This window comes from Gouania willdenowi, chromosome 4 (genome assembly GCF_900634775.1).
Source record: "Gouania willdenowi chromosome 4, fGouWil2.1, whole genome shotgun sequence".
NCBI classification, from domain to species: domain Eukaryota; kingdom Metazoa; phylum Chordata; class Actinopteri; order Blenniiformes; family Gobiesocidae; genus Gouania; species Gouania willdenowi.
Window position 1 is genome coordinate 20,208,517 of NC_041047.1, and position 27,061 is coordinate 20,235,577.

Sequence of the window (27,061 nt, forward strand, 5' to 3'; positions counted from 1 at the left end):
AAAACATGAGAACAAGAACAAAAAGAAGAAGAAGAAGAAATAGAACAAGAACTAGAACTAGAACAAAAAGAACAAGAACAAGAAAAAGAACAAGAAAAAAAGAACAAGAACAAGAAAAACATGAGAACAAGAACAAAAAGAAGAACAACAAGAAGAACTAGAACAAAAAAAACAAGAACTAGAACAAAAAGAAGAACAAGAACAAGAAAAATAACAAGAACAAAAAGAATGGATGGATCAGGTTTTCGCTTCTTGTTTATCATAAAAACTAGAAACATGATTAAAAGATGTAGACTAACTGTAGATAACAAAGTCAATCAATTTACAATCTTATTTTTAAGCTTGCTTCAAATTTACCACAACCTAAAATGTTTAAATCATCTAGCTTCTTCTCTGAGTTTGAGAAATCTACTGGTGTCTTTCCCAGCTCACATCAAGAACAAGATCTGTCACACTTTGGATAGGACAACCATTTTTCAACACACAGAAAGGACAAAACTAGGATTTACACACCCAATAACTCCAATGATAAGCTTTGAATTAAGCTGGAAGGAAAGTACAGGAAAAACTCAGAAGTGCTACCCCTACCTATCATATCTGATCAAACCTATCTAAGTATAGGGACCTCAGGCTGTGGGCTTCTATACTGTATGTCTGCTTCCAATCTGTTGTATAGGACCAAAGTGATGGGAGCAGATTGCATTGCCATGGAAACACAATTATGCTGCCATAACGTGGGAGGCATGGATCTTATATGATATACATGTAACATGGAAACATCTGTTAACTTGTGCTTGATACACAAGTTGGATTCTTTCACCATATTATCGTACATGGTAATGTTGCTTTTAAAGGTTTGACATTTTATCTCATTAAATCAATTCATTCAACTATTTGTTAAGCTATGGCAATCTAATCATTAGAAACTAGTCTTTAAGTGATGATCAAATTATAGCGCACAGTGCATCATCATTTGGTACTCATTCCTTCCACCTGTAGCTGTCTATTTGTTACTAAGCAACCAGTATAAGGTGTTGATGTTGTGTTATTGGTGAGTTCACAATCAGGTTGTGAGTCTACAGAGATATTGTGCAGCCCCGTTATTATCTCACTATGCTCTATGACAGCATTATGTTGTGCAGATGAGTGGAATGGAGCATGCTTCCCTCTCTGCCTGGGATAAAGAATAAAGATCTCACAGACACGTATATACACACACACACGCAATACATTCTTTGATATCATTTGGCTTAAATCTACCCATTCTCACATGTGTCCAGATGTTATGGTGAGAGTTGGCCATTACACACCATACTCCATTCAGCATTCTGTGACTTCAAAAAATGAACAACAAATCACAGCATACAAAGTTGTACTACATGATGACAAAACTCCTCAAAGTGAGGTGATAAGAAATATTAGAATTGTTTGTTTGCTGTTTATATAGAATTATTTTTGTAATTTTATAAAACGTATTGCATTAACTTTAAAAACAGCGGGTTGTGCATTAATATCAAATTTGTCATTGAATTCGACTTAGAAATTCGACCTAATACTGTTGTGTTATCCATGCAATGATTGAGAGTGAAGGAATTTTTATCCTTAATATTTATTATTGTTTTGTGGTTTTGATTTTTCACACGATCCACCAAGTCACATTCCTCATATTGTTTTAAACTCTACTTGGCGAATAAAAACTATTCTGAATAAATTCTTTAGTCTCACTCTGTTAATGATTGTACTGTAGGGAAAAAAATGTGTTGTTGGTACTGAACCACAAATAAGCAGGGAATCCAACTATTACAAACCATACATTTAATTTATTAGTGTTCACCTGTTAGTGAGCAAACAATTTCTCAAAATCAAACTATTGCCTTGTTTACATTGACAGAGTCCACTTTGATCAGTCAGAAAATAGGTTTTACAGTTTAGGACGGCTGTTGGTTGAAGTGTACCTGACTCAACAACAAAAAAAAAAACATAATAATTGTGTTTCACACATAATAAGAAGACAATTTCACACAGGATGTGCAGCATTAGTCAGGAATAATTGAAAGAAGGAATTTGCCCATTGAGCCTTTACCTAAATAAAAAAACATCAAAGAATTACTTTTGAGATTCAAAGACAGATGAACACATCAGGCCAACAACAAGAGGAAAAGAATAAAATAAAAAAGCCGGTCAGTCATTCAAACAACAGGAAATTTAAATACATTAGTATGCATTTAAAAACTGCTTATACTGCTAATAATGTGTGCATATATGTCATACGTGTACTAGACCATCATAAAAAAAAAAAAAAAAAAAAAACTACAACTAACCTCACTTCTTATAACTCATTCACTTTGGAATCTGACATTGCTACCTCAGCAAAAAACATTTTTTCTTTTTTTGAAATGAGATTTAGAGCTGCATGCTGCGCAGAGTATATCATGTATTAACCCTTAACCACCAAGTTTAGCTAGCTTAACTTTGATTGGATATGAATACTGTAAATGAGAGGCAGCACAGTAGTGTTAGCTTTGGAGGAGAGATCTAGGACCTTTCTGTGTCCACGTACCGCAACTTTCTCCTAAAATCAGAAACACGTTAGGTTGGAGAGTCCAAATAATTGAAATAGTGTTTGTCTGTCTCTATGTGTTGTGTGTACACCTCATTGTAGAAGGATAATACAGAAAAGGCTGATCATAGTAAAGTCCAGTGATAATGTAGTTCTGTCCAACATGATAAAATAGGACTAATGTAGTGTACGGTAAGAAGAGAAGAGAATGCTGCTCTGGACAGTTTTTCTGGAGGTATTAACACTAGCTTTGGTCAGCTAACAGATTAAAGGCTCAATATGTAGCGTATATTTCTATTTCAAGCAGTAAGATTGTAGAAAACAGATTATTTTTACATGTATTAATTTCCATTGGTAGAAAAGTGATAAAAAATGGATTTAAATCATTTTTCAATAACAAAAGGGATTGAACCACCTTAGATCAAAAAATTAAACTAAAAAAACTTTAGGATGAGACAGAGATGCTGACAAAGCAAAGATCACCAAAGTATTCGTCATTCAACTTGAATGTCCAGAGATAGTCACCGTTGTTTTTTTGCTGTTCAATATTTGGGTATAAGCCGTTCTACCTGACAGTAATAAAGAGATATCTACCAAGGCCACTGTGCTTCTATAAACCATGTCACTTTAGTAATGTTCAGTCCTTAAAACCTGGCTTTGCTTGTATTTGTTTCGGATAACTGCACATTGAATGTTTGACAGCGTCCTCTAAGGACTTCCTGGTCACCAGCAGTCGCACCACATTCTCTTTCTTCTTTGTTAGTCTTTTACGAGCCTGGTCGTGAGTCATCATGGTCATATCCCAACCATTCACCTGCAACAAAGAAAGACGTTTTAACACAGAGAAGCTGGTGCTGTTTTCTAGATAAAGTGTCATATCAGCAGAGCACATGCCTGGCATTTAAGCGCCATCTAGTGGACTTTTTATTAAAAACATACCCACGAAAATACAGTTACCTGCATTATTTTGTCTCCCATCCTCAGGCCTGCTACATCCGCTGGTCCTCCTGCTGATATCCTGGTCACATAAATACCCTTAGAAAGAAAAATAATACACACATATTAAAATTCCTATCATCCAAACTTTAAAGCATTATTGAGGACCTTTGCAAACCAGAAATGTATTTAATACTGTTTGATGGTGATAAATATGCCTTTAAAGCTGCAGTAGGCAAGTTTTTGTTTACAATTCAAAGTGTTCTGATAGGACACTGGACTTCTTTGCCTTCTCTTGGTTCGGTATTCAAGCTTTAGAAATCAAGGAGTGGGAAACTCTTTTTCAGCCAATCAAAGATTTTTTTTTACAAACCAAGGTGAGCATTACTATTAGGGACGCACCTAAATGAAAATGTGTGGCCAAAGCCGAATAAAAATATAAACGCTTGGCCGAATACCTAATATTGTTGTTAAGTTTCTCACTATTTTTTTTTAAATAGCGCATGAATATCCTAGAATACATTTTTAGACATGTATTTTTTAAGTAAATGTTTATTGAATATTCTGACATTTTTTAAATATTCCAGTAGTCCTTGCTTTTCATAAAAAAGCACAACAAAGTTTTTCATTTATATTAGCCCTCAAATAAAACAAAACATACATGGAAAAAAAAAACTTAAGTGCATTAAAGGGGAGGTATGATGAAAAAAAAATCACTTTATAATGGTTTTGCTACAGTGATTGACATCCCTATAGCCTCATTCAGAGGACCAAAGTTGAAAAAGTTCTGTTTCCTCCTCCCTTGTTATTCCACATTTTATAAAAAGTCAGCTTTAAACGGGCGAGTTGGATTTTGCCCACGTTCGCAGATGACGTCACCTAATACACCTCCTAGAATGTGAGCTCCTCCCATTCCAACTATTTAACAGCTAAAACAAACACTGCGGTTTAATATAGAATATATATTATACTTTATTGCCATATATGTAAATGCAGACTGCACTATTGGACGCCCAAACTGCACTACTTTCTTTGCTGCCGATCGTGTTGGGAGTCACTGCTTGTAGCCACAGACCCATTTTTTACACACATCAGCTGTTAGCACTCCGTGCTAATGCTACACCAGCCTATGCAGCGACACCCGATACAGCTTGTAAACTGAGGAGGAAACGATGGGGATCGTTTACGGAATAGTAGCTCACAGCGCTAACAATGGACTCGGTTGTGGAATTTAACTTTCAACTTTTACGCGGTGACGGACGACGGAGAACGGTAAGAGGAAAGGAGAGTGTCTGGCTGTTTGTGTGCGTAAAGAAGGAGCTGTTGCTGCTACTGCAGCAACGCACACACTTTTTCGACTCAAAATCACTGCACATTGTTTGATTGCATCATTGCGTCACACGCTACTATTCGGCCTTGCTTTTAACTCACTCCACCGAAGGCCGAATGTGGCTTTTTTTGCAATATTCAGCCGAATGTATTCGGTTACCAAATATTCGGTGCATCCCTAGTTACTTTTGGCTAGGAATGTGATGTAAAAATGGCAAAATTAAATTAAAAAGTTCACGAAATAAAAACCAGTAAACAAAGTTTCAAAGACAATGACATTTGTCCCTCTTGCTTGCCGTAGTAGCTCAGACGCTGCATTGTTTACAAGATGGATGTTGAGAAATCAGAAATAATAATAAAAAAAACAATTAGATTGGTAAATTTATTTTCATTCATTCATGAAGAAAAACACTCCCACACACTGTCTCTAACTTTTACAGTCAATCTCTTTTTCATCAATGATTTGTTACACATTTACTACTCTTCATTATGATTTTTTTTTTCATTTTTAAAATCATATCATGAGTATTTCATATTGTGAGCCTTATATCATATCGTGAGTTTATTATTTCGTTACACCCCAACTATTGGCTGCTCGACAAAAGTCAAAGTGCGTTCATGTCCTATCGTTAGTGAAGGTGCAATGGCAGGTGTTACGGTAGTAAAAAGTCTCTGCGTTATGCACAACAGCTTACAAGGCAAAAGCAAATAAATTAATAAAAAGGATGACCGATGTGGAAAAGTGAGTTTAAGAGGGAGAGTGATAACAGATGGAATAACAGACATGCTGGTCACAAGGATGCTGGTAAACAACAGGGAAACAGGGAGTAAGTTATGTTAGAAACTTGGAGACAATGTGGTTGTTTCCATAGCAGTCTCACAGATTCTATATACTGCAGCTTTAATATGAAAAAGATGATATTAAAACATTGTAACTAATGGAATATGACATTAAAAAATGGGTGACAATTAAACTGAATTGTTCTCGCATGAAATAATGTGATGACTTTATGTACTTGAAGAAATGACAAAATAATCAATACAATACAGAAATACTAAGATAATTGATGGCTGCAGCCCTCATGTCACTTGTTTTATGTCCAGTATTTAAAAGAATCAGTTGGATCACACTGGTATCAAACCAGCAGCTTGTCTCGTTGGTAAAGGCAGCTGGGTGAACACCTTTAACCCAATCAGGAGAAGTGTAGGGGGGATGTGGGAGCAACAGGGCAGCTCACATCTGTTGCTACGTAGCTCATATTTCCAGCCAGCACTGTGTGAGAGTGCATTATCTCTTTCTTTTTCACCCAAGGCCATGAGTTTTGTTGAGGCCTGTCCCTCCTTGACTGCATTACTGATGTGATTCAAAAATGCTTAAAAAAAATGAAGGGAGTGGGGATAGAAATGAATGAAGAGGGAATGAAAATAAGCTTTAGAGTTGCAGATAGGATTTATGTGCCATAAGCATAGATGTCAATGGAATTTAGTGTTTAAAATAGAATTTTTCTGTAGATTTGAATGGAAAAATTAGGATTTAATCACCTGCAACATGTGTTGACGAATCCTGGAATTTCTAATTGTGTCAATCATTATGATTAAATACTGCGTTTACATCAGCAGCCTTTCTTAGTGGGAAAAGTTTTACAAAACACATTTATACACAGCCTCTGTTTATTAAAAGAGATGATCAGAATTAGGGATGAACAATTTGGAAAAATAGTCTAATTGTGATTTTTTTTCCTCAATATTGCGATTGTGATTTAATATGCAATTACTTTTTCAAAGGCCTCTTGTAAGGTTTTTTTTTTTTTTTTTTTTTTATTTGAATTTTCAATGAACACAAGCAACAAATCAATATGTATCATAATAAACAATTATAGATATTAAATATAAATTGTAAAGCACAGATTACAACAATAAAGCAAACAAATCTGTGGCTTTACCTCTTCAACATATCTAACCAACTTCACGTTTCATGAAACACGTAAACATGGGGACTGCACTTCTTAAACACTGTCTGAACTTAACAGGACAGTACAAGAAATAAATAAATAAATAAAACTTCAGCCTTTTATGATTTCGCAATAATATCAAGAATGCAATTAATCATTCAGCCTTAATCAGAATCACAGTAAATTTCACAAAAAAATAAATTGGATTAAAAGGAAGATGTAGGGTGTAAAAGGAGGTGTGATTGACAGTCAATGATGACTCTTACTTTATCAGCTTTATCCTCAGAGAATGGGTTCTGTGACGGGTCCTGGTCTATCCCACCTCCAATGCTGAAACCCAAAATCAGATGATCTCCGTGTTGCAACTTCTGGATTTCGATTCGTTGCTGTATGACCAAAGAAAAAATGAGTTAGTAGATGAAGACCTCCAAAGTTAAAAAAAAATGCATCCTTTTCCAAATATTTAAAAAAATACAGTAGGCTGAAATAAGATGGATTTAGTCATTTATTTTCCTTTGAGGAAAAAAAACATCTATTTTTGACTGTAATTGGTTTCCCCTCCATCTTTGCGAGTTGTAACCAGTTGCTACAACAGCTGCTTACATGGCCAACATATTTCCTGGCATGCCTTGTCCACCTGTTACTTTTGGAAATAACCCTTTAACTTTACAGCGAACAAACACTTGTTTCACAGCTGAACCTTAGAAAAACAAAATCTCCCTCATTTAGATAAAACAATATTCTGGATAAATATTTAGATTTCAACACTTGGTTCAAAGTTCATTCTCCCTGCTCTGCTTTACAGTTTAGTGCACACGTGTCAAACTCAGAGCCCGAGGACCAAATCCGGCCCTTGGGGGCATCCAATTCGGCCTGTAGGAGAAATTTTAAAAAATGACAGAAAACATGAGTCATTGTGTCAATGAAACTCAACAATATTTGCAGGGGCTCACAGTTTTCCCAGTCATTTTTTATGCTAAACTGTTGAAAAAACAAAAAAATTCTTACAAAGTCCTCAAAATATTACACATCTCCCTTAATTTAATAGAAACTGGTCACAAAATCTAGGAAATTTAAAGTGAAGATCCTGTTGGGACTGATATCTGCCAGGGAACTTTTTCATTTCCGATATGATACATACCGATATTGCAGCCTTGCGTGTTGGCCGATACCGATACTGATCCGATATCAGCATGAATCACACCTACTTTTATTACTCTTTTTTTTTTCTTTAATAAAAAAATAATAATTACTTATTTTGCAGTGTGGAATGTTAGAAAAGCCTTGATCAAGTGATGTTACTCAAACAGAGAACAATAGTCAGCAACAGTAGGTATGAGAAAAACCGACCCATTTATTATTAACTAATTGGTTACATACATTTTAACCTTCAACATAATATCTACAGTATTAGCTACAAATAAATTAAAAAAATTAAAAATTAAATTAAAAAATTAAAATTTGATATCAATATCCCCTAATTTGTGTCACTTATTGCTTTGGTATTGTCAGTTTCTACATATTTTGTATTTTATGTGCACATAGATGAAACAATAATGTTGAAATTACGCAATTTCCCACATAAAATCTGTGGCCCATTTAACATTAAACTGCTCTGTATTTGGCCCCTGAACTAAAATGAGTTTAACACCCCTGGTTTAGTGAGGCTTTGATTTTCATTACACACAGATGGTGGCGTTGGTTTCATAGACTGTTCACAGGGAGTTTATAATGAAGCCCTCTCCTTCACACTGACACACATATTAACTCCACCAGATGATTCTGAGAACAAAGCTCCTTTAGCTAAAACTGTTTGTGTGTAATGATGAATAACTGGACTGTCCCTCAGTGACGTAGGAGTGACAATGAAGTCTGACCATGACTGAAGCTCGTCTCTCACTCACTGAACAGATGCTTTCAACACTGACTGACTGAGACATTAGTACATGGCTAAAAATAGGACGCTTTAAGAAACTTCAACAAAATCGTATTTTTACTATATATTGTCGTAGTTTTGTTTTCCTTCATGTAAGATAAAAATTGCAGTATCACTAAGTGACCTTAAAAAGCAGATAGAAAACATATCGGTATAAAAAAAAGTCTCATCTTCTTAACATGATGAGTGACAATCTTATAACATGGAGCACAGAGTTAGCCATCTGTCTTTATTAGTGGATGGACAGTTCTCTTATCTCTTTCCCAGTAGACCAAATAAATAAAGTCTGTGACACAACAAAGATTAATGTTGTTTTTCACACGTCTGTGATTCATGAGAGAAAAAAATTACAATAATGCTTTAGAAATCTCACATAAAATTGTTGAGGCTGTGGCTACAATGTTGTTGTTTGCTTCCAATTGGTTGTAATACCAAAAATAATAGACACTCAACAGATTATTCACTTTTTATACATTGATTTATCGTACTGGTTGCAAACTAGCATGTGTTTTGGTTATGAACATTACCACAGACTGTATTGGAAGTTGATTTTTTCAAATATTCGTTTTCTTCAGATATTTGTCAACAACTAGAGAGTAAATGGAAAAAAAGGCAGGACCATAACAGTCACAGATGTATTTTTTAAATAATAATAATAATAATCAAATCAGAACCAACTTTACCCAAACAGTTGCTATAGGGTAGGAAGATAATAATGTGATAAAACATGATATTGTATTAGTTTATCACCATTCTTCTGTGTGGGAAGTTCAAAATGTGGATTTTTAGATCCTATTTGGTTGTTTTTTGGATATTATATTATCATATCATATTCATAATAGTAGATTATGAATATGAGATGCTATATTGTGCTGATAAATTATAATCATTGTAAAATGTGTTGACTCAAACCAGACTAAAGAATTCTCAGGACTAAATTAACAAATCCAAATAGAGTTTTTTTTTATTTTGCTCTGGGGCTAAAGCGGAGACTAAAATGTAAAAAAAAAAAAGAAATTAGAGGCAAGTATTTGGGACTGTGTAATGGAGATAAATAATAATCATACATTCTGGAATCAATCTTAAAGTATAACAACGAGGAGACAACTATTAAGGCTAAAGATTAAAAAGAGCATTCAATTACTATCAGGGTTGGAGTCCATTATAATTGTAATCGCGTACTTGATAATAAATTACAATTATGGCGTAGTTATAATTTAAATCGTAATTGAAGAAATATGTTGCTGTTGTAATCGTAATTGAATTGCAATGATTATGAAAGTGTCTAAAGATACGTTAAACGTAGCCATAGCCTCCTAAACTATGGGTACGACTGATTACTTTTCTGGACATTTTATACATAAAAGCGTAATGTGCCTGTGACCGAGTGGTCACAAGGATTCCTCCTGCTGCTGCCGTGGGTTTGAATCCCACTTTTGACATTTAAACATATTTAACAAGGAAAATTCCACCTTTAAAAATAATTATACATTTTATTTTTTTAATTTTAGGATGTTTCTGAGGTTAGGGTTAAGGCTAAAATAAAGCTAAAAAATAAATAAATATGAGCTAAAATAAAACTGACGGAACTTTAAGTCACGCGTGCACCTATCACGTGACCTAAACTGGCCAATGAGTGGCGCTGCTTTTATGCATAGATTGGCAGTCCACGACAAACGTATCCACAGCCAATTGTAACTTAGTTCAGTTAATTGTCATGAACATTCTAGAAAAACTGTCATTTACAATGTAATTAAAGGCAAAGCTGGGGAACCATGTTACAGTTGTAAAACATAGCTGTATCTCGTCAACATTTAAATGTTTCATGTCAAGTTTACCTGCCACTTCTTTAGAGGATCATTTTACCATTTAAAAAACAAGTTTAAATCTAGGGTGTACTGACAGAAATAATAAAACCAATATTTTTCATTGATAAGGAAACCAGTAAAAAAGTAACCAAGAGATGAAAAACTAATTAGATAATAACTTTTAGTGTATTTTACAGCTAATTTAAGACATATCATAACAGAAGAGGAAGGTTAAGTTTTATGGGCTTATTTGTTAAAGGTTCAGTAATTGTGATTAATTGTAATCGAACTTTAGCAACTGAGAACGTAATAGTAATTGATTTCAGGGGGGAAAAATTAAAAAAAAAAAATTATAATTAGGGAAAAAATGCTAGCCACCATAATCGTAATTGAGTTGTAATTGAACATGGATAATTAAAGGCGTAATTGTAATTTAAAAACGTAAATGACCCCAACCCTGATTACTATCGTTCATAATAAATACCATAAATAATACATAAAACAGCCAGCGTTCTGAACAGTTATCCTGGACATAAAATAGACACAACAAAGACTGATTATTAATGCACATGAACTACTTTATCTGGGTGTGTTAGCGCAGAGTTGACCAAAAGTAAACCAAACGCTCAGTAAATACAACTTCTGCTAGTTATTCTTAACCTGGGCTAGTCAGGTTAGCAAACAAGTTGCCTGCAGTTATCACAAGTGTGGTATTTTGAAGGTGTGTCGAATAATGTCGGACCACAGGCTACAGGCGAACAACAAAGAGAAGCAAACGGAGCTTATTCTCAAACTTACCGTAACAACACTGACCGGCTGGCCCGGGACAAAATTCTGGGACATGTTGTCGACGTGTTAAGATAACCCGACTCACTTCGACGGGACGTAAATCTTCGAAATAAACCGACGGGCGTGTCGCTACCCGAGATAAGTTCACAGTAATTTCAACGAGGACGTCAGGACGCCCCGAGGCTGAAAACCAACTGCTTCCCAAATGACGTCACCACGCCTCCCAGTCTGCGTGTTTATGCTGTTTTTCATACCCTGTCAGACCGGAAGAGCGGTGTCTAAAGTCCAGCTGTATCCTCTTCTGTACCTGATTATCACACGAAAAGCGAGCACAGAGGACGATACTCATCAAAAGGAGGACACATGTAGTTTAAGTTCTTCTTTTTCTTTTTCCTAATTTGTCCAAACATAATCAGGCAAAATCATATAATATAATTACAGTACTCTTACAGAAAAGGCATACTATACTATAACTGAAACAAAAAATAACAAAGCAGCAAAACAACAAAAACATGAATTAATCACAGGCTGAATTGCAAATAAATTCTTTAAAGTTCTATAATTCAAATTTTCTTCACACCATTATTTCTGATTTCTTAAAAAGCCTTAACTCATTATTTAAAAAAAAAAAAAAAGTTAAAGTTTAAATTGTCAATACATAAACAATACAACAACTATAAAATGTATGTTCTAGATAGGCAACTGCTAAGTCACACATGATAGGTAGAATATTATTATACGCATGTTATCTTGTAATATCTTATATCAAAAGTTGTTGATACTGTTTGCAGATGTGAAAAAAAGGCCACCCACATCAATGTAACTACACTACAATGCAAAGCCCATAAAATCACAATATAAAAAAATATATAACCTTCACTGAATGCACCACTAGGGGTCTCTGTTATCTAGTTATCCTAATTTTGTGTTAATTCTAGTGACTATATTTTTTTTGCACCACCATATTCCTTTTTGTATTCATCATTTATTTATTTTTTACATTTTCTTTACACAGTTTTTGGTTTATTTATATACTTAAATAATGTTTAGTTTCCTCCTGTAAAAGTGGGCAAAATTATACATTTCTTGGCTCTAAAAACTCCTTTTTGATAGTTTCAAAGGTGATTTTTATTGTCAGTGTAGACGAGCGATGTGCGAGGAATGGATACGAATGTATGCTTGTCAAATATTGTTAATGTATCCTACTTTCTAAATCAAATAGCTTTTTAATATCTCTTTAAAGCCTATTTAATGCTCTCTGATGTAGCTACGTTTTTTTTTTTTTGCTTCAGAGGACTAATAACTGTTCTTTTAGCAAAAATGCAAAAGATATTTGATGAATTCCATTATACACACACATACACATTTATAATGTAAAATCTGCTCCCTCTTTAAACACAAAATATCCCTTTATGGCTTTGTTAAAGGAGAGGCTATTGGTAAAGTTAAACTCAGAATACTCGTACTTTATATGCATTTTAAATATTTGAGTGACAATGCTGAATCAATGCATATTTCTAATTTTACACAGCAAATAATTCTAGCTCTTTCTAAGTCGGTGATATGTATATAGGTCATACTTTTACCACATCTGCTTCTGATCAAAATTCCTAAAGGCTGACGGTTTACTGACAATGGTTGGAGTCGGATGCAAGATGTAATGCTTATTGTGGAACACATTAACAGCGTTTGGCTTTGGACAAAATGTACATACAGTATGTGGATCAAACACTTGAGTTTTAATTCCTCTAAATGACTTTTTCTATTCCTCTTTAATCTAACCTAAGTAAAAGTGAGTTCACATGAAATGAGGTATTTCGAAAGGATCTATAATATATTGAAACTACTGCACTGATTTAGATAGTTGACTATAGGGAACATTTCCTTCCTCGCTACCATTATGAGCTGCGTTAAAACACTGTCAGACCTCAACAACCCTGCATAGGAAAAAGTGTGTTTAACAGATTAATTCATATCATATTTTAACTAGTTGACATGAGTTAATGTAAACAGAAAGTCATAAAGGTTTTCTCAAGGCAAAAAACCTCAAATTCTTCAGACTGAGGTCATGGCTTAACTAGAACATGTAATTAGTCTACTTCAAACAACCCACATGCATCCAAAAACAGTGCTGTACTCCTAAAAAAGAAGTAGCGTCAAATATGACAATGACAGAATCCTTAATTTCCTTTTTAATAAATCATCAAAAGTACACATATCTACAAAAAGTGTAGATCAATAAGATTTGTGAAACCACAGTACAATCAATGTAGATCTTATTTACAGCTGCTGAAATAGTTAATTTGTTCTGCATGTTCATTGATCATCAGTTGACTTTGGGAAACCGTGGAAGATTGACATAATACTTCAATGAAGAAAAACTAAACCCGTTTCAAAAGTCACCAAACTGGAGGTAAGAGCCAGACCAAGACCACAATTCTTCCATGAATCTCGATGTTTATGATCACCTTAAATGATTACAAGCCAATCAGTTGATCCTAGTTTCCATGTGGGAGCTGATCCAAACACAAAAGACTGAAGATATTTAACTTTTACAAATGTGTCTAATCTTGAAGTCATGTGTGCCTAAATGTGTTTTATCTAAAGTTTGTGCATAGCTTCTTTGGGTTTTCTTTGCACTAAGAATGCATAGTTCAAACAGCCACATCACTTAGGACATGTAAGCAGGAGTTCAGGACCAGGGAAGATTCAAAGAAAGAAGTATTTCCATCCTACACTGTTGTTGCCAAGGTAACGGGGAAATGGTAAATCTTTGCATCGCTGGCATTTGAGATATAGAAAAAAAAAAAACAACTAGTTTCAGTGCTTAGATGTTCTTAGGAAGCCATATGATGGACAACAGAAATCTTGTGCATGAATGTTCTTTGTTTTCAGTTAAGACTTTCAACAAACAGTCATAAATGTTAAGAACTTCTTTGTTTCAAACAGAAAGGAAAAAAAAAAATAAGAAAAGAGAGAAAAAAGTGCATATTGATAAGAACATAAAAGGGCACTTTTGTCATTTTGGTGCTATGTTCTGTTTCACTCCATAAATACTGCTATAACACAGCCCCTATCCAAGGCCCAGAAAACAGTTGTGTGCAAGTTCCCCCATTGGAACAGACAACTGGAAAAAGTACAAAAAGCATCAAACAAGAATTCCGTCATTGCCGTTCCTTCAGCGACACACCGGTGTGACCGAGCCGCCTCCAGGTGTCAGTTTAAGTATTGCTAGTCCCACTGCAGAGGTGCATCAAAATACTCAAAAGATATCATTTTTCCATTGCATTGCAATACTTCTAAACAGCAAAGAAAGCACCAGGAAAGAATGATCTGTGTCATCGCTACACTAGGCAGATTTAGTCAGGAACCCAGCCTAACTGCGACTGCGCAAATACTAAACAGCATACTGTGCACATACAAAGCATTGCAGAAAGAGCGGAATGTTTAAGCCAAAGACATCAAAGCAAAAGACAAAAGGACTGAGGACACGTTAAACCTCTGCTGATGTCACGCTGTCATTTAGCGGTCAATTAACAAGATCCACCGACATGCTGAAATTACATTATGTTGGAAAAAAAAGTGTGGCATAATGGCTAAACCAAATACCAGTGCTTACCTGGTGCGTATGTGCCATTACATTACTCATATTTAGGCTAATGTGCTTGTCAAGGAGGTATTATTTGAGGTGATAGGGGCACTGGTAATGTAATAACAAAAACAACAAAAATCTTACAATTAAGGACCTAATGGTTTGGATTGTTCATGGGGGCCTGCATGGAGGCAGCCTTAAAAAGAAGCATAACACTTCAGAAATGAATTTAAATAATAATTCTAAACCAAATTGCATAGTAATAATTACAAAGACAGATGACACAGATGTACAATTCAACTGGTTCAAATGAAGGCTGAAGATGGTAAACTTTTCTCTTTTCCTCATTATCTATTCACAGGGCAAACAAGACGGCAGAGGAAGACAAACGAAGAAGGATAAAACAAATTGGTGAGAGCTCGGTCCAGTTCTGTCAGGTGGGGACACAGTTTAAGGCGATGGTGGATGCCGACGCTCTCATCTCCTCACAGCAGCGTGCAGCGGAAGAAACTGCTCTTCTTGGGCTGTTCTGTGATCTTTACTCCTGGATTGCTGCCCATTGGGTTATTACCCTCCTAAAACCCAGAAATAGTTCAGATTTATGCTACAGCTACACGTAATACAACTAACACTAATAAAACACAAAGGAGTGCTATAGTAAAACAAACTGAGGTTACTGACTCACCAGCTTCTTGTCCATCTTTGCTTTAATGTCTCTGGCGAGCATTAGGAAGGCCTGCAAGCAGAAACCATTGAGCCAATAAAGTTCATTAGTGGAAGGTGGGATCGATGCTTTTGACAACACATTAACTATATGGCAACCTCATAAAAAAAAAAATGTTTTTCTACTCATAAAAGTGAGTGGAAAGTGAGCGTCTCCGATGTATTGCACAGGAATGAGTCTTTAATTTAATTGAATTTATTTGGGTCAAATAGAAAACCCATTAGCATCTGCTAAACTAAACATCTCTATAAAAGCAAGGAAAATCTGTCAGTGTGTGTGTGTCTGTGCCTCAAATATCTCTAGTGTTCAGGGACAGACAGAGCTCATACTTGCTATATAGCTGCAGCTTGGTTCAAAGCTGTGCAACGTTACAATTGTTTGTACTGTAATGCTAAAGTCAATGAATATTTTCATGAAATTGTCTACCACGAGCGACGCAGAGCCACTAGTGTCATTTGTACGCCCACAGCAAATCACTGCATGGCTCCGCTCCGGTGCTGGCCAGAGCCAATCACAGTGTCGAGCTAGAGTCACGTGTACGGCCAGAGCCAATCGCTGAAGAGCTTGAGTAGCTACGTGAGCACGCAGCAGACATGCGCGCACACAGCCAAGCAGACACACAAGTGAAAGAGACTTTTGGACTGTTCCTTATTTGGTGATTACGTTTCAAAAAATTTATTTTCATTTTATTTTGAAATCACAGCGGAATCAACGCCAGTTACACTGGGCAAAGCAATCGTGGACTGAAGTGACATCTCATCAAATCCCAACTGGACAAGTTTGAATTGAGCTTAAAAAAATGTGTGTGTAATTCTGGATGTTAAAAAGACAGAGTGAATAAGGAAAGTTGAAGAATAAGGAAAAGTAAATACTAAAAAAACAAATGAGTGAAAATTGTGTCGACTTACATTCTCTACATTGATGTTTGCTTTTGCACTGGTCTCCATGAATTTGATCCCATACTCCAGCGCAAGCTGATGGTAAAAAAACAAAGAAAATCAAAGTGCATAAGGTGGGAAACTTAAAAAAACACATACAGAGAGAACGTGAACGCTGAGTCATCCTTACCTTCTCGCCTCTGTCTTTGGACACCTGTCGCTTGTCATTGACGTCACATTTGTTACCAAGGACCATCCTCTCCACGTCTGCTGACGCGTGCTGGACAAAACATTTTGGTTTGATGAACATTGTGAATTTGAACAGCATTTGAGTGCTTTTAATGACTTATAGATACTTAGCAAGCTGTGTTAATAACAACCAAAAACTAATCAATAACATGAGCACCATCAAAGGAATGGAGAGATGCATTACCTCTTCAATATTTCTTATCCAGTTCTTGATGTTGTCAAAGGACTTCTCGTTGGTAATGTCATAGACCAACATGATGCCCTGCAGATTGGAAACAAGTTAAAAACAACACAATGTTCCTTACTTTTTTCATTTAGCCCATGTATCAGTTTAAGAGTAAAGGCCATGAAATGAATTAGGTCTAAATAACAATATTGCTCATATCGATACATTTTCATTTTATAGCTTATTTTGAATTAAAATACTCGTTTTTTTTTTTAAGAGCAAATGCTATTCTACTTCTCAGAACATATTACAAAAACTCAGTTAGATAGATTTCTGAGTGCATCCTAACCCAGATCTTCCACTAAACAAGCCACATGACAGAACTCACTCACACGTGCTGTCCCTTATTGGAGAAAAAGCCAAAGTTGCACATACTGTGAAGCTGTTTGTTAATAAATGTGCCTGTGTGACATTTTGCGTTATCAAATTTAACTCAGAAATATCTTTCTGGTAAGGCTGAGTTGAAAATATAGAGATTTATATCGTATATTGCCATTTTAAGGAAAAAATAAAGACATGAATTTTGGTCCATAACGCCCAGCCTTAAAAAGATTACAGATGATAGTTAATTTCCACAACAACAAAAACAAATAGAAGCATCCAGTTAAACTTGAATTGAAGGAGCCATCACAATAGTGAGCTTTACACACCTCTACCTTCCAAGGTGTGTACAACCTTAACAATGCAGGTGTGGTTGCAGTAAATATTGAGGTTGCCGTAGTTATACTTTGTACTATTTCTTCACATCCAATCACACAGATGGTTTGTTCTTTTCTAAAGGGGACCTACCATAGCTCCTCTGTAGTAAGCTGTTGTGATGGTCCTGAACCTCTCCTGTCCTGCTGTGTCCCTGTTAAAAGAAAATGCATTCAAAGATTTAGCCTTGCATTAAAAAAATAAAATAATGTGTTACGTTCATTGCTGACTTGATCAGAATTTTAATAACCTTTCAGAATTTTTAGGCCGGGCTACCGGACTCAAAACGTCACTTACTTTGTTCTTGTTGTCGTGTACACTAGTTAAAATCTCTACTCCTCTGTTATTCGTTAATGGATCGGGCTGAAATTTGGTAGATATAATCTATGGATATGTACGTATCAACACTCGAAGCCCGATTTTTGATTTTATGGAAGTCGGTTTCTCATTTATTTGCCAGTCAAATATTACGACGGTTGGTGGTACCAAATCATTGGAAGAAAACAATATATGAATGGGGCCCATTACCCCGTACGTGTCACGGGGGCACCATTTTTCAAATGACTACTCCTTCGTTAGATCAGAATGCAGTTTGGTATGAATACTCTATGAATGAATATGGTGAGACACTCTGAGCCCTTTTCGGAGCCCACCCCAGATTTCCGGTAGTTTCCAAATTTATGGGAACATAGTCATGTGATTTATTGTTTCAAAAGGTAATTCAACGTAGATTACGATTATTATACGTTTTTCGGCAATTTTTATTAAAGTCGTTTTTCTCATTTATTTGAGAGTCAAATATTGCGACAGTTGGTGGTATCGAATCACTGACACATACCAATATATGAATGGAGCCTATTACTCCGTAGACAACGCCGTTAATGCTCGTTGATTCGGGTTGTAATTTGACATGGATATTCTATGAGCGAATGTCAGAGCGGAGTCGTTCCGTGGGCCCCGTCGTGGTTCATCCAAACTTGTTTGGGAAGAAGTGAAGCCCCCACCACCACATTTCCGTAAGTTCAGTTTTCTTGTTGTGAATTAATTGAAAAGTCTGCTACTACTTTAAAAATATAACTATAAGAGACCGCTGACATTTAATCAGTGTAATGGACTAATTCTTAATCTTAACAGATAAAACATTTCACACCACAGATTACAAAGGGCAAAAACTATCTTCCAGTTATGGTGGTAATTGGTCGCATATGCAACTATATTATCAGTGTGTGCGAGTGAAAATTTCATCTGGTCGCATCTGTGCGAGTTCGTAGGATGACCTTATTTTGAAAAAAAGCCTAATTTATTTTTTATTTTGGGATTATTCTATGCATTTTAATTCTTCAGGACAATCATCAATAAAGTTGCACTTTTGACAATGTATCTGATGTCTGCAGTCATTTTTGAGTGCATTTTTTTATAGGCAAAATCGCCCAGCCCTACTGCAATTAAATATGTTGTCCCCTAGTACACGTACAATGGCCTTATATAAGCGACGCATTGCTGATGCAATTATGCTTGCTGCTCACTTTTCACAAGATCACCATAAGCCATGTGACTGCCACATCTGTCTGCCAGAGACAATGCACTGAATTCACTTCTTCACAATGCAAAGAACAGGATGTGAATAAAATGACGACACGGGTGTCATGAAGAGAGCTCTAAAAAAAACCAAGACATTGTGAAAATGTCAGTTTTTTTTTTTTTTTTTACAGGCATTGTTTGATTGCTCTTGGCTTCTTTTTTTAAAAAAAATTGGTTGAATGAATATGTTTGTTACCCAATTTATAGAGTAATAAAACATTATAAATGCATTTTCAATCATAACAGGTGAATTTACAGATACTGTTTTCTGAAATGTTTTCCAATACATGATTTTCTTGTTGACCTCAGTTAAATCAACCTGTAGAATACGTGCAAAGAAGTCCTCTTTGTACAGAAATGATAAATGACTTTACTGCACAGTAATAGAGAAGGAGAAGACTTGAGGCAACACCAACTAGCTATAAAAACAGACCACAGTCTTTTTTTCAATACAATTCTTGAGCTAAGGTGATTAAAACACCATGATTGCAAAAAGACACCACAGCCTCCAACATCTTATACTGGTGTCTGATTGGTTCTGGATGAAACAAGAACTAAAAGTGTGGTATCTGGTTAGTGAAACCAGGTACTATCGCCAACTGGAAGTGCAAATTAACCATGAACACTTGAGTAAAGCCGTAAATGCGCATGTTTTCCAATAAACGTGCAACAATCCACACAACCTTGGAGTGTAGACATGCATTTAATTCAATTTCCAGCATTTGATGACAAATAAAAATACGACAAGAAGCTCTCATATGTAAGAAGTTAATATGACGGTACATACTGTAAAAAAAATAATAATAAAAAATAGGTGTTTGGTTTATAAGCAAGGATGTGAAAATGTATGTACAAAGGAAACGGATACCGGAAAACTGGTACACTATGGTAACAGATCACATCCTTCCTTTGTCAAGCAGCAGTGTTTTTACATATGTCAATGTAATGTACTGACAGATACTTAAAAACTCGCCATTAAAACACCTTACCATATCTGCAGTTTGATCTTCTTTCCATCTAGTTCTATCGTCCTGATTTTGAAGTCAATGCCTGAAAGACAAAAACAAGCCTTAAATGAACTCACACACCACTGACAACCAGTTAGTCAGTATCAGAGTTAAGTGGAGTAATAAATAGTTCTGATCGCTGTGCATTTCTGTAACAATGGCCTTAACAGTGCGAAGAACAGAGGAGATGGTCATAAAACGAAGAGACATTGGCTGTAGTAGACCACCACAAACTGCTCTGTAGCAGGCCAAAACACAACTGTTGTGCAGTACATAGTGCGAATAAAGACTTTTAGAGCTAAAGTTATGGTATAAATGTCAGTAAGTGTGCGGTAATAGGCCGGGTGGGCAACTTCCTGACTAACTGAGGACTAGCCGAAAGCTAGCAGCGGTGCTAGCGTCAAACTAGCACGACGGGAAGGGCTGCTTTTCAACCCGAACCGTGTCACTAAAACCAGAAATACACACCTATAGTGGAGATAAACGTTGAGTTGAAGGCATCCTCTGAGAATCTGAACAGCACACATGTCTTTCCGACGCCCGAATCGCCGATTAAAAGTAGTTTAAACAAGTAGTCGTAAGTCTTCGCCATGTTATTAGCTAGCTTATTGCTGCGGATATCCCGCCCGGTGTCAGCGCAGTGACGTCACCACTCACGACCTTTCGCTCTTGGTCAAAACGAAAGTCACTCTTCGTTGTCGTCGTGGCAACGGAAGTTCACGTCTGCCGCTGTGGGTGCATTCGTTTTAAAGCCTGGCACAACCCGGTGTTCTACCTAAAACTGAAAACACAGTAATCTGCCACAATATAATGACCACTACCAACAAGTGAAGACATGAGTGCTAAATGTGATTTATTGACAGAAAGTAAATATTTAGACTGTACATTTCCTCTGTGGCTTTGTACTGCTGAGCATAGAATGGGATGCAGAAACACAGTGACAACCAGGATAGGTTAGAATAGTATTTATTATATTTAGCTAATGTCTAACTATAATTCATACATAATCTTGATTGTAATAAAACTGTTCGGATTTTGTCCTGTCACCTAAATAATAAATTAAAAAATAACAAATGTGTTTTAATTTAACATAATAGTCCTTTCTGTGATGGACTGGCGCCCTGTCCAGGGTGTACACCCGCCTTGTGGAAGCCCAACTCTGCAATAAACAAATAAACACCTACATATATATGCTATTAATAAATAAATTAATAAATAAGTCACTTAATTATATATGCCATTAACAAACAAACAAACAAACAAATCACTTAATAGAATATATGCTAGTAATGTCATTTATTTGTTTATTTATCTTTTAAATATAGCAGAGTCATGCTACTGATGCTAATTCTCCTCTGACCCGTTTTTGCTGTCAGTTGACGATCATTGATAATCACCTGTCAGACTCCTTGTGTCCTAGTCTGTCCTATCTGAAAGTCAATTAAAGATTACATTAAATCATTAAGATTACAAAGGCCTTTAATTACCATGGGATTATTGAAATGGAAGAACATAAACTAGTATACATTTTAACACCCCCCCCCCCCCCCCCCTCTAAATAGAAGTTGGTTGTATGAATATAAGTTGTATGGCTCTTAGTGGGCAGTGGCTATCCGTATGGTTGCCGTATCAATATACCGACATTCTATCCGTACGCAGCGCCCCTATTTGGCCAGTTTAGGTCACATGATAGGTCAGTCATTGACCAGTTTAGGTCGCGTGACTAAGACTAAACCTTACCCTCAACCTAACTCTAACCCTAACCCTAAAAATTGTTGCGATATTGGGTTATAACCTAATCTAAACCTAAGACGCTACGTACGTGTACTTCGGTAACCGTACGCATCGGGGGTTGTCCGTTTCCTATTAGTATGTCATTAAGTATTGGGATGTATGGAAGCCTGTTTCCGCTACTAAAAAAAATAAAAAATCACCAAGGAAAGTCATAATTATGAGAAAGAAAGTCATAATTATGAGATAGAAAGTCATAATTATGAGAAAGAAAGTCATAATTATGAGATAGGAAGTCATAATTACGAGTTAATAAAGTCATTATTATGAGATAGAAACATTTTTGGTACATCCATCTGTACCCATGGCACTGACCAGAAATCTCCATTTGTTGTTCAATAAACCGTACTACTTCAGCCACATCAGTTTTATCCTTTCGACGCCAGAGCCTCTTTTTGCTTAGTATCTTTTCAAGGTTGCGTTTACTCAGCATATTTCTATGTGAATTTGCAAGCAAATAAAGTATTTCATCATTTGTAAAGTAGTCTTCGATAGTCTTATCTGCCATCTCAGCTCACCACATGAACAAGCTGCTGTAAATGTGTTTAAGTATCTCATAATTATGACTTTTTTCCTCATAAATATGACTTTCTATCTCATAATTATGACTACCTATCTCATAATTATGACTTTACTAACTCATGAGTATAACTTTCGATCTCATAATTATGACTTTCTTTCTCATAATTATGACTTTGTTTTCCATAATTATGATTTTCCTTGGTGATTTTTTATTTATTTATTTTTTTTTTGTGTGGTGGAAACGTACAATCCGGGCCTCCATAGGGATGTGATTGCCATACAAGTTGAAAAACGTTAAAGAAAATTCAGAGCAATACATCATTGTATACAATACATAGATATTAACACGTTCTTTAACCAAAATAATGTTGGCCTTAACTACGTCAAAAAAGCAGGTAAGCTTAGCTAGCTGTTTACACTAATCTTTAAAACGAATTTACGATTTATGGAACTATTTCTTCAGGAACTATACAAACATATATTGTATATACAGATACATATGACTGTGTACTGTATACACATTGTAAATCAATGCAGTTATTGACAACAACCGTAAATCCCAGTTATGTCACTATCTATGAATCAAGCATAGCTGTCTCTAAAGGGCTCTAGTCCCGCCCTTATTTTTAGACTCCGCCTCTTTTTCCTCCTGTGAATACTAACAGCTTCAAACAGGCTCATCCAGTGTGAGGTCTAAACGTTGCTTTATTTCTGACATATTTTTAACTTCAATCAAGAACCTGGAAGATCCTTAAAAATGCCTGTAAGTAAACATCATCCGTCTATTTATTATTAGATCATGGAAGCAGATTTTAACAGAACTTTGATGTGCATAAAATATTTAATGTTTCTGAAGATGTGGGGATGTCGGGGGCATTCGCTAATGTCATTTTTTGGATTAAGTAAATCCTTGCATAAAACTATATTTATTCGCATTAATCCTGTTTAATGTAAAGTCAGTGATGTTTTGGAAGTTGTTGAGGACTTGTCTGGACATGTTTGTCTTTTTATGCAATTTAGTATCAAGACCATAGGGGGCGTGGTGCTGTTATTTATGCATCTTTCACGAAAAGAAAATTGTCAATAACATTGTCCAAAAATGAAATATAGATTGATTATTAAAAGTGGAAATAAAAAAGGAAATACAAATATAATTTACTATTATTTTTATTTTTTAACCTTTATTCTATACATGTAAAAATATTTGTAATTTTACTTTTATTAATTTATTATTAAATTAAATTTTGGCAGGTTTGGGTCACAACAAAATATAAATGTAAATGAGGGGCTGTCCTATGTTTGTCTGTGTGTGTGTGGGCTTTTAGTGTTATTTTACTGTATTCCTACGAGTTCACATAGACAAAGCTCAGCCCCTGAGCTAACAACATACTGTACATTTTAGTTTTAGGTGTTTTTCCAGCTAACCTAATTAATTTGCATATGTTACAGCTAGCTAAAGATCTGCTTTACCCCAGTTTGGGAGAGGAAAGAGCAAAACACAAGAAGAAAAGGCTTGTGCAGAGCCCCAACTCCTATTTCATGGATGTCAAATGCATTGGTATACATGTTATTTTCTTAAAATAAATACTTGAATCAATTTTTTCCCCCTTTCCAATTTTAATTTGTGCAGCTAAATAGTTTATGTGATGTAATCCAGGTTGCTATAGGATCACCACCATCTTCAGCCACTCCCAGACAGTGGTGCCCTGCTCAGGATGCTCCATCATTCTGTGCACGCCACAAGGAGGAAAATGCAGAGTAACGGAAGGTATGGACTTGTACTGATTCTGTGCTGCAATTTAAATGTTTTCTTTTTACTTTCGGATGTACAGTGACTCATACTGAAACTTTTCCCCATTCAGGCTGTTCCTTCAGAAAGAAATATTCATGAACCTTCAGATGGCTAAACTCCCAACCAGCAGAAGACTGGAACATGACTAAAAGTGTCAAATCAGAGGCCTCAAAGGGAAATCACATCAGTACCGGCCCACATATTGATAAAATGGAATTAAGCGAGGGATTAATAATGCAGATGTATGATGACGCTGCATTGTAAAATAGTCTGTGCGTGGAGTGAAATAATGCAATGTAATGCACTTTGAATGTCTACAAAAGGCACTATATAGATCCAGTGCACTATTATTTCCTATTCATGTTCTGAATACAAGAATAAAACACAAAATAAAAAAAGTCACGAGTCATGGTTTCTGTAAAACATTTATTGGTTTGACATGGAGGAGGGAAAGGGGGTGACTGAAAAATTCCAAAATGGTCTCAATGTGAGGTGCTGTTCGGTGGTGCTTGATGTGAGATGAAAACCACAGCCACGTCACAAAAATAATATTGACATTTGAAAGAATAAATGCATGTTTGTGTTAAGCATGTTCTTTGGTCTTATTGGAGTTTCCCTGGCAACAACAAAAAAAAAAGTGTTGTAAATGAAAGGAAAAAACACAACTTCCCACATAGCTAACCTTATTCTACTATATACAATGGTTATCCATTATTGATTAGACTTGACAGAGCTTCCAGTGGTTTCTTGCTTGCTCATGAAATACAATGTATTGTAAATCTAGAAAATATTGGCAACGTGACGGCGAGTAGTTGGCAATGACGCACTAGGTCTGAGTGGTGGTGGTGGGGTTGGAAAATAAAACGGTACAAACACTTAACATGCCTCGCTAGCAGGTTCAGATTGATTGATGAACGACACGTGAAGGCACTGAGAAGAATGTGTCGCGATGGATTTTCTTATTGATCTCACCACCAGGTCACCATTATTGCATTATTGTGCTGATTAAAAAGGTATGGCATAGTTGTGCTGTGACAAAGCAAGGTCAGTAATTCATAGCCCCTTAAGAACTGGGAATAAAAAAAGAAAAAAGTTGCTAACGTGATGTGACCACTGGGTGGCGTTCAGGAGCCACACGATAGCTGATAGAACTCAATGCCATAAGGAGCACTTGTCATAAAAAATAATCATTAACAACAAAAAAAAAAAAGGCAAAAGACAGATGTGCACAAAATGAATAAAGCTGAAAGTTTAACTGGTTGAGTGACCAATTGGAAGGTTTGTCTTTGTAAATGTATTATCAATCACATGGGGTGAAAAAAATTAAAAAAAAATCAGAAAAGATTTGCAATCACAATTTTTTTTTTCCAAAAGAAAGAATTGGTTCAAAGTCATTTCCCAACATTAAAAAAAAAAAAAAACTGCCTAAAGAAAAAACAAATATCAAAGGACAAGCATTAAGTTGATCCCCTTTTTAACACGAGGGAATAACAATTTTACAGCTCAATTTGTGGAATGGAGTCGCACGTATAATGGAATGTTAAAGACAATCTCATCCTCTTCAGCTTCCTTTGTGTATGTGTGTTTGTATATGTGTGTGTCTTTATAAGCTGTTGAGCTCCAGCAGGGTCTGGTCCAGGACTTGGTGCATGCCCACATTCTCCTCTTTGGCATGTGATAATTTGTCTGAAAAAGAGAAAAAAATGAATGAACCTCCATCAAAAGTTTGTTGGACGACGTTCCTAGAAAAAAGGTGCACAGAGAATTGTTTTACAAGAGAGAAGATTGGTGTAGTTAAGTTGTGCAACATGCTAAAAAATCTTAAACATCCTTGTCATGCAGAGATCGTAGGAAGACTAGTAGTGCAGTGCAGTTGGTCTTGTAAAGACAGTAGAGTCACTCTGATGTTTAAATGTCTCCTTCACACAAACGTGAATCAAAACAAAAAGTGCTTTAATGGATCAACAGAAATTGCAAATGACATTAGTTCACACAGACTAGCCAAGTTAAGTTCACTGGAGGCGCTCACCTTCAATAACTGATAAGCAGATGGACAATGTACAACCATTGGACAAAATCCAACAGTTGGTTACCTAATCCCTGAGCCAGGAGCTTTAAAATACCACAGTCATTTCTTTTACACAGAATAGAACAAACAAAAAAAGACCAAAGCTTAAAAGCAGGCAGGAAATGAAAGATCATTTATTTGGTTTTGACATGTTGAATGAGCTGAAGGAACATATGATCCACTGAGAGATAACGTAAGAGTAGAAGAAAAGCAGAAGGCGAGAAAATAAGTGAGAAACGGCAGCCTTCACAGAGACGTCATATCGTTGAGGGCATGGTCCAGCTCCTCACTAATGGCCTTGTACTTCAGCTTCTGAGCATACAATTCATCTGGGTAGGCAGAAGTCGACAGGAAGGTGACAAGGATATCAAGAACAAAAACAAGCCCAAAGCAGGAGCAGGAGGAGCAGGAGGAGAACAGACAGAGAGGGAGGGAGGAAGAAAACGAAAAATAATAAGTCAGCTATTGAAGGAAGATGCAGAAAAGTTTGGAAGAAACAGTAATGCATGTCTGATTTGTTTGGTTGAGCTTTAGCCTGAGCACCAAACATTCATCTGAGCTTAATCTGTCCAATCTGCAGCATGGCTGAAACGTAACACTTGACCTTAACAAATGTGGTTGTTTT

General features: G+C 35.9%; 4 protein-coding genes across 7 annotated transcripts in view; 1 reads left to right on the forward strand and 3 right to left on the reverse strand.

The window, feature by feature from the left end:
* Positions 1–1,798: 1,798 nt before the first annotated feature.
* tax1bp3 (Tax1 (human T-cell leukemia virus type I) binding protein 3) lies at positions 1,799–11,534 on the reverse strand. The gene is made up of 4 exons (XM_028443690.1): positions 11,320–11,534; positions 7,044–7,163; positions 3,518–3,595; positions 1,799–3,374 (listed from the first exon to the last, which is right to left on the reverse strand). The coding sequence occupies exons 1-4, from the start codon at positions 11,362–11,364 to the stop codon at positions 3,198–3,200; spliced, it is 420 nt and encodes a 139-aa protein (XP_028299491.1). The 5' UTR covers positions 11,365–11,534; the 3' UTR covers positions 1,799–3,197.
* Positions 11,535–13,489: 1,955 nt separating this feature from the next.
* LOC114461538 (ras-related protein Rab-8A) lies at positions 13,490–20,936 on the reverse strand. Its single transcript, XM_028443689.1, has 8 exons — positions 20,732–20,936; positions 20,246–20,306; positions 17,769–17,829; positions 16,938–17,015; positions 16,695–16,784; positions 16,535–16,600; positions 15,588–15,638; positions 13,490–15,477 (listed from the first exon to the last, which is right to left on the reverse strand). Exons 1-8 carry the CDS (start codon positions 20,853–20,855, stop codon positions 15,388–15,390), a joined length of 621 nt encoding a protein of 206 aa, XP_028299490.1. The 5' UTR covers positions 20,856–20,936; the 3' UTR covers positions 13,490–15,387.
* A 2,275-nt stretch (positions 20,937–23,211) lies between these two features.
* LOC114461493 (40S ribosomal protein S27-like) lies at positions 23,212–24,766 on the forward strand. Its single transcript, XM_028443598.1, has 4 exons — positions 23,212–23,339; positions 24,026–24,134; positions 24,234–24,344; positions 24,439–24,766. Exons 1-4 carry the CDS (start codon positions 23,334–23,336, stop codon positions 24,465–24,467), a joined length of 255 nt encoding a protein of 84 aa, XP_028299399.1. The 5' UTR covers positions 23,212–23,333; the 3' UTR covers positions 24,468–24,766.
* An 8-nt stretch (positions 24,767–24,774) lies between these two features.
* The window catches only part of tpm4a (tropomyosin 4a), a 31,378-nt gene continuing 29,091 nt past the window's right edge, over positions 24,775–27,061 (reverse strand). For 3 of the 4 annotated variants that reach the window (XM_028443594.1, XM_028443595.1, XM_028443596.1), the window contains one exon: positions 24,775–26,054. In XM_028443594.1, coding sequence (XP_028299395.1) covers positions 25,972–26,054 — 83 coding nt within the window. In that variant the 3' untranslated portion in view covers positions 24,775–25,971. Of the gene's footprint in view, positions 26,055–26,667; positions 26,766–27,061 lie in introns of those variants that run through there. The other variant, XM_028443597.1, reaches the window with a different exon arrangement.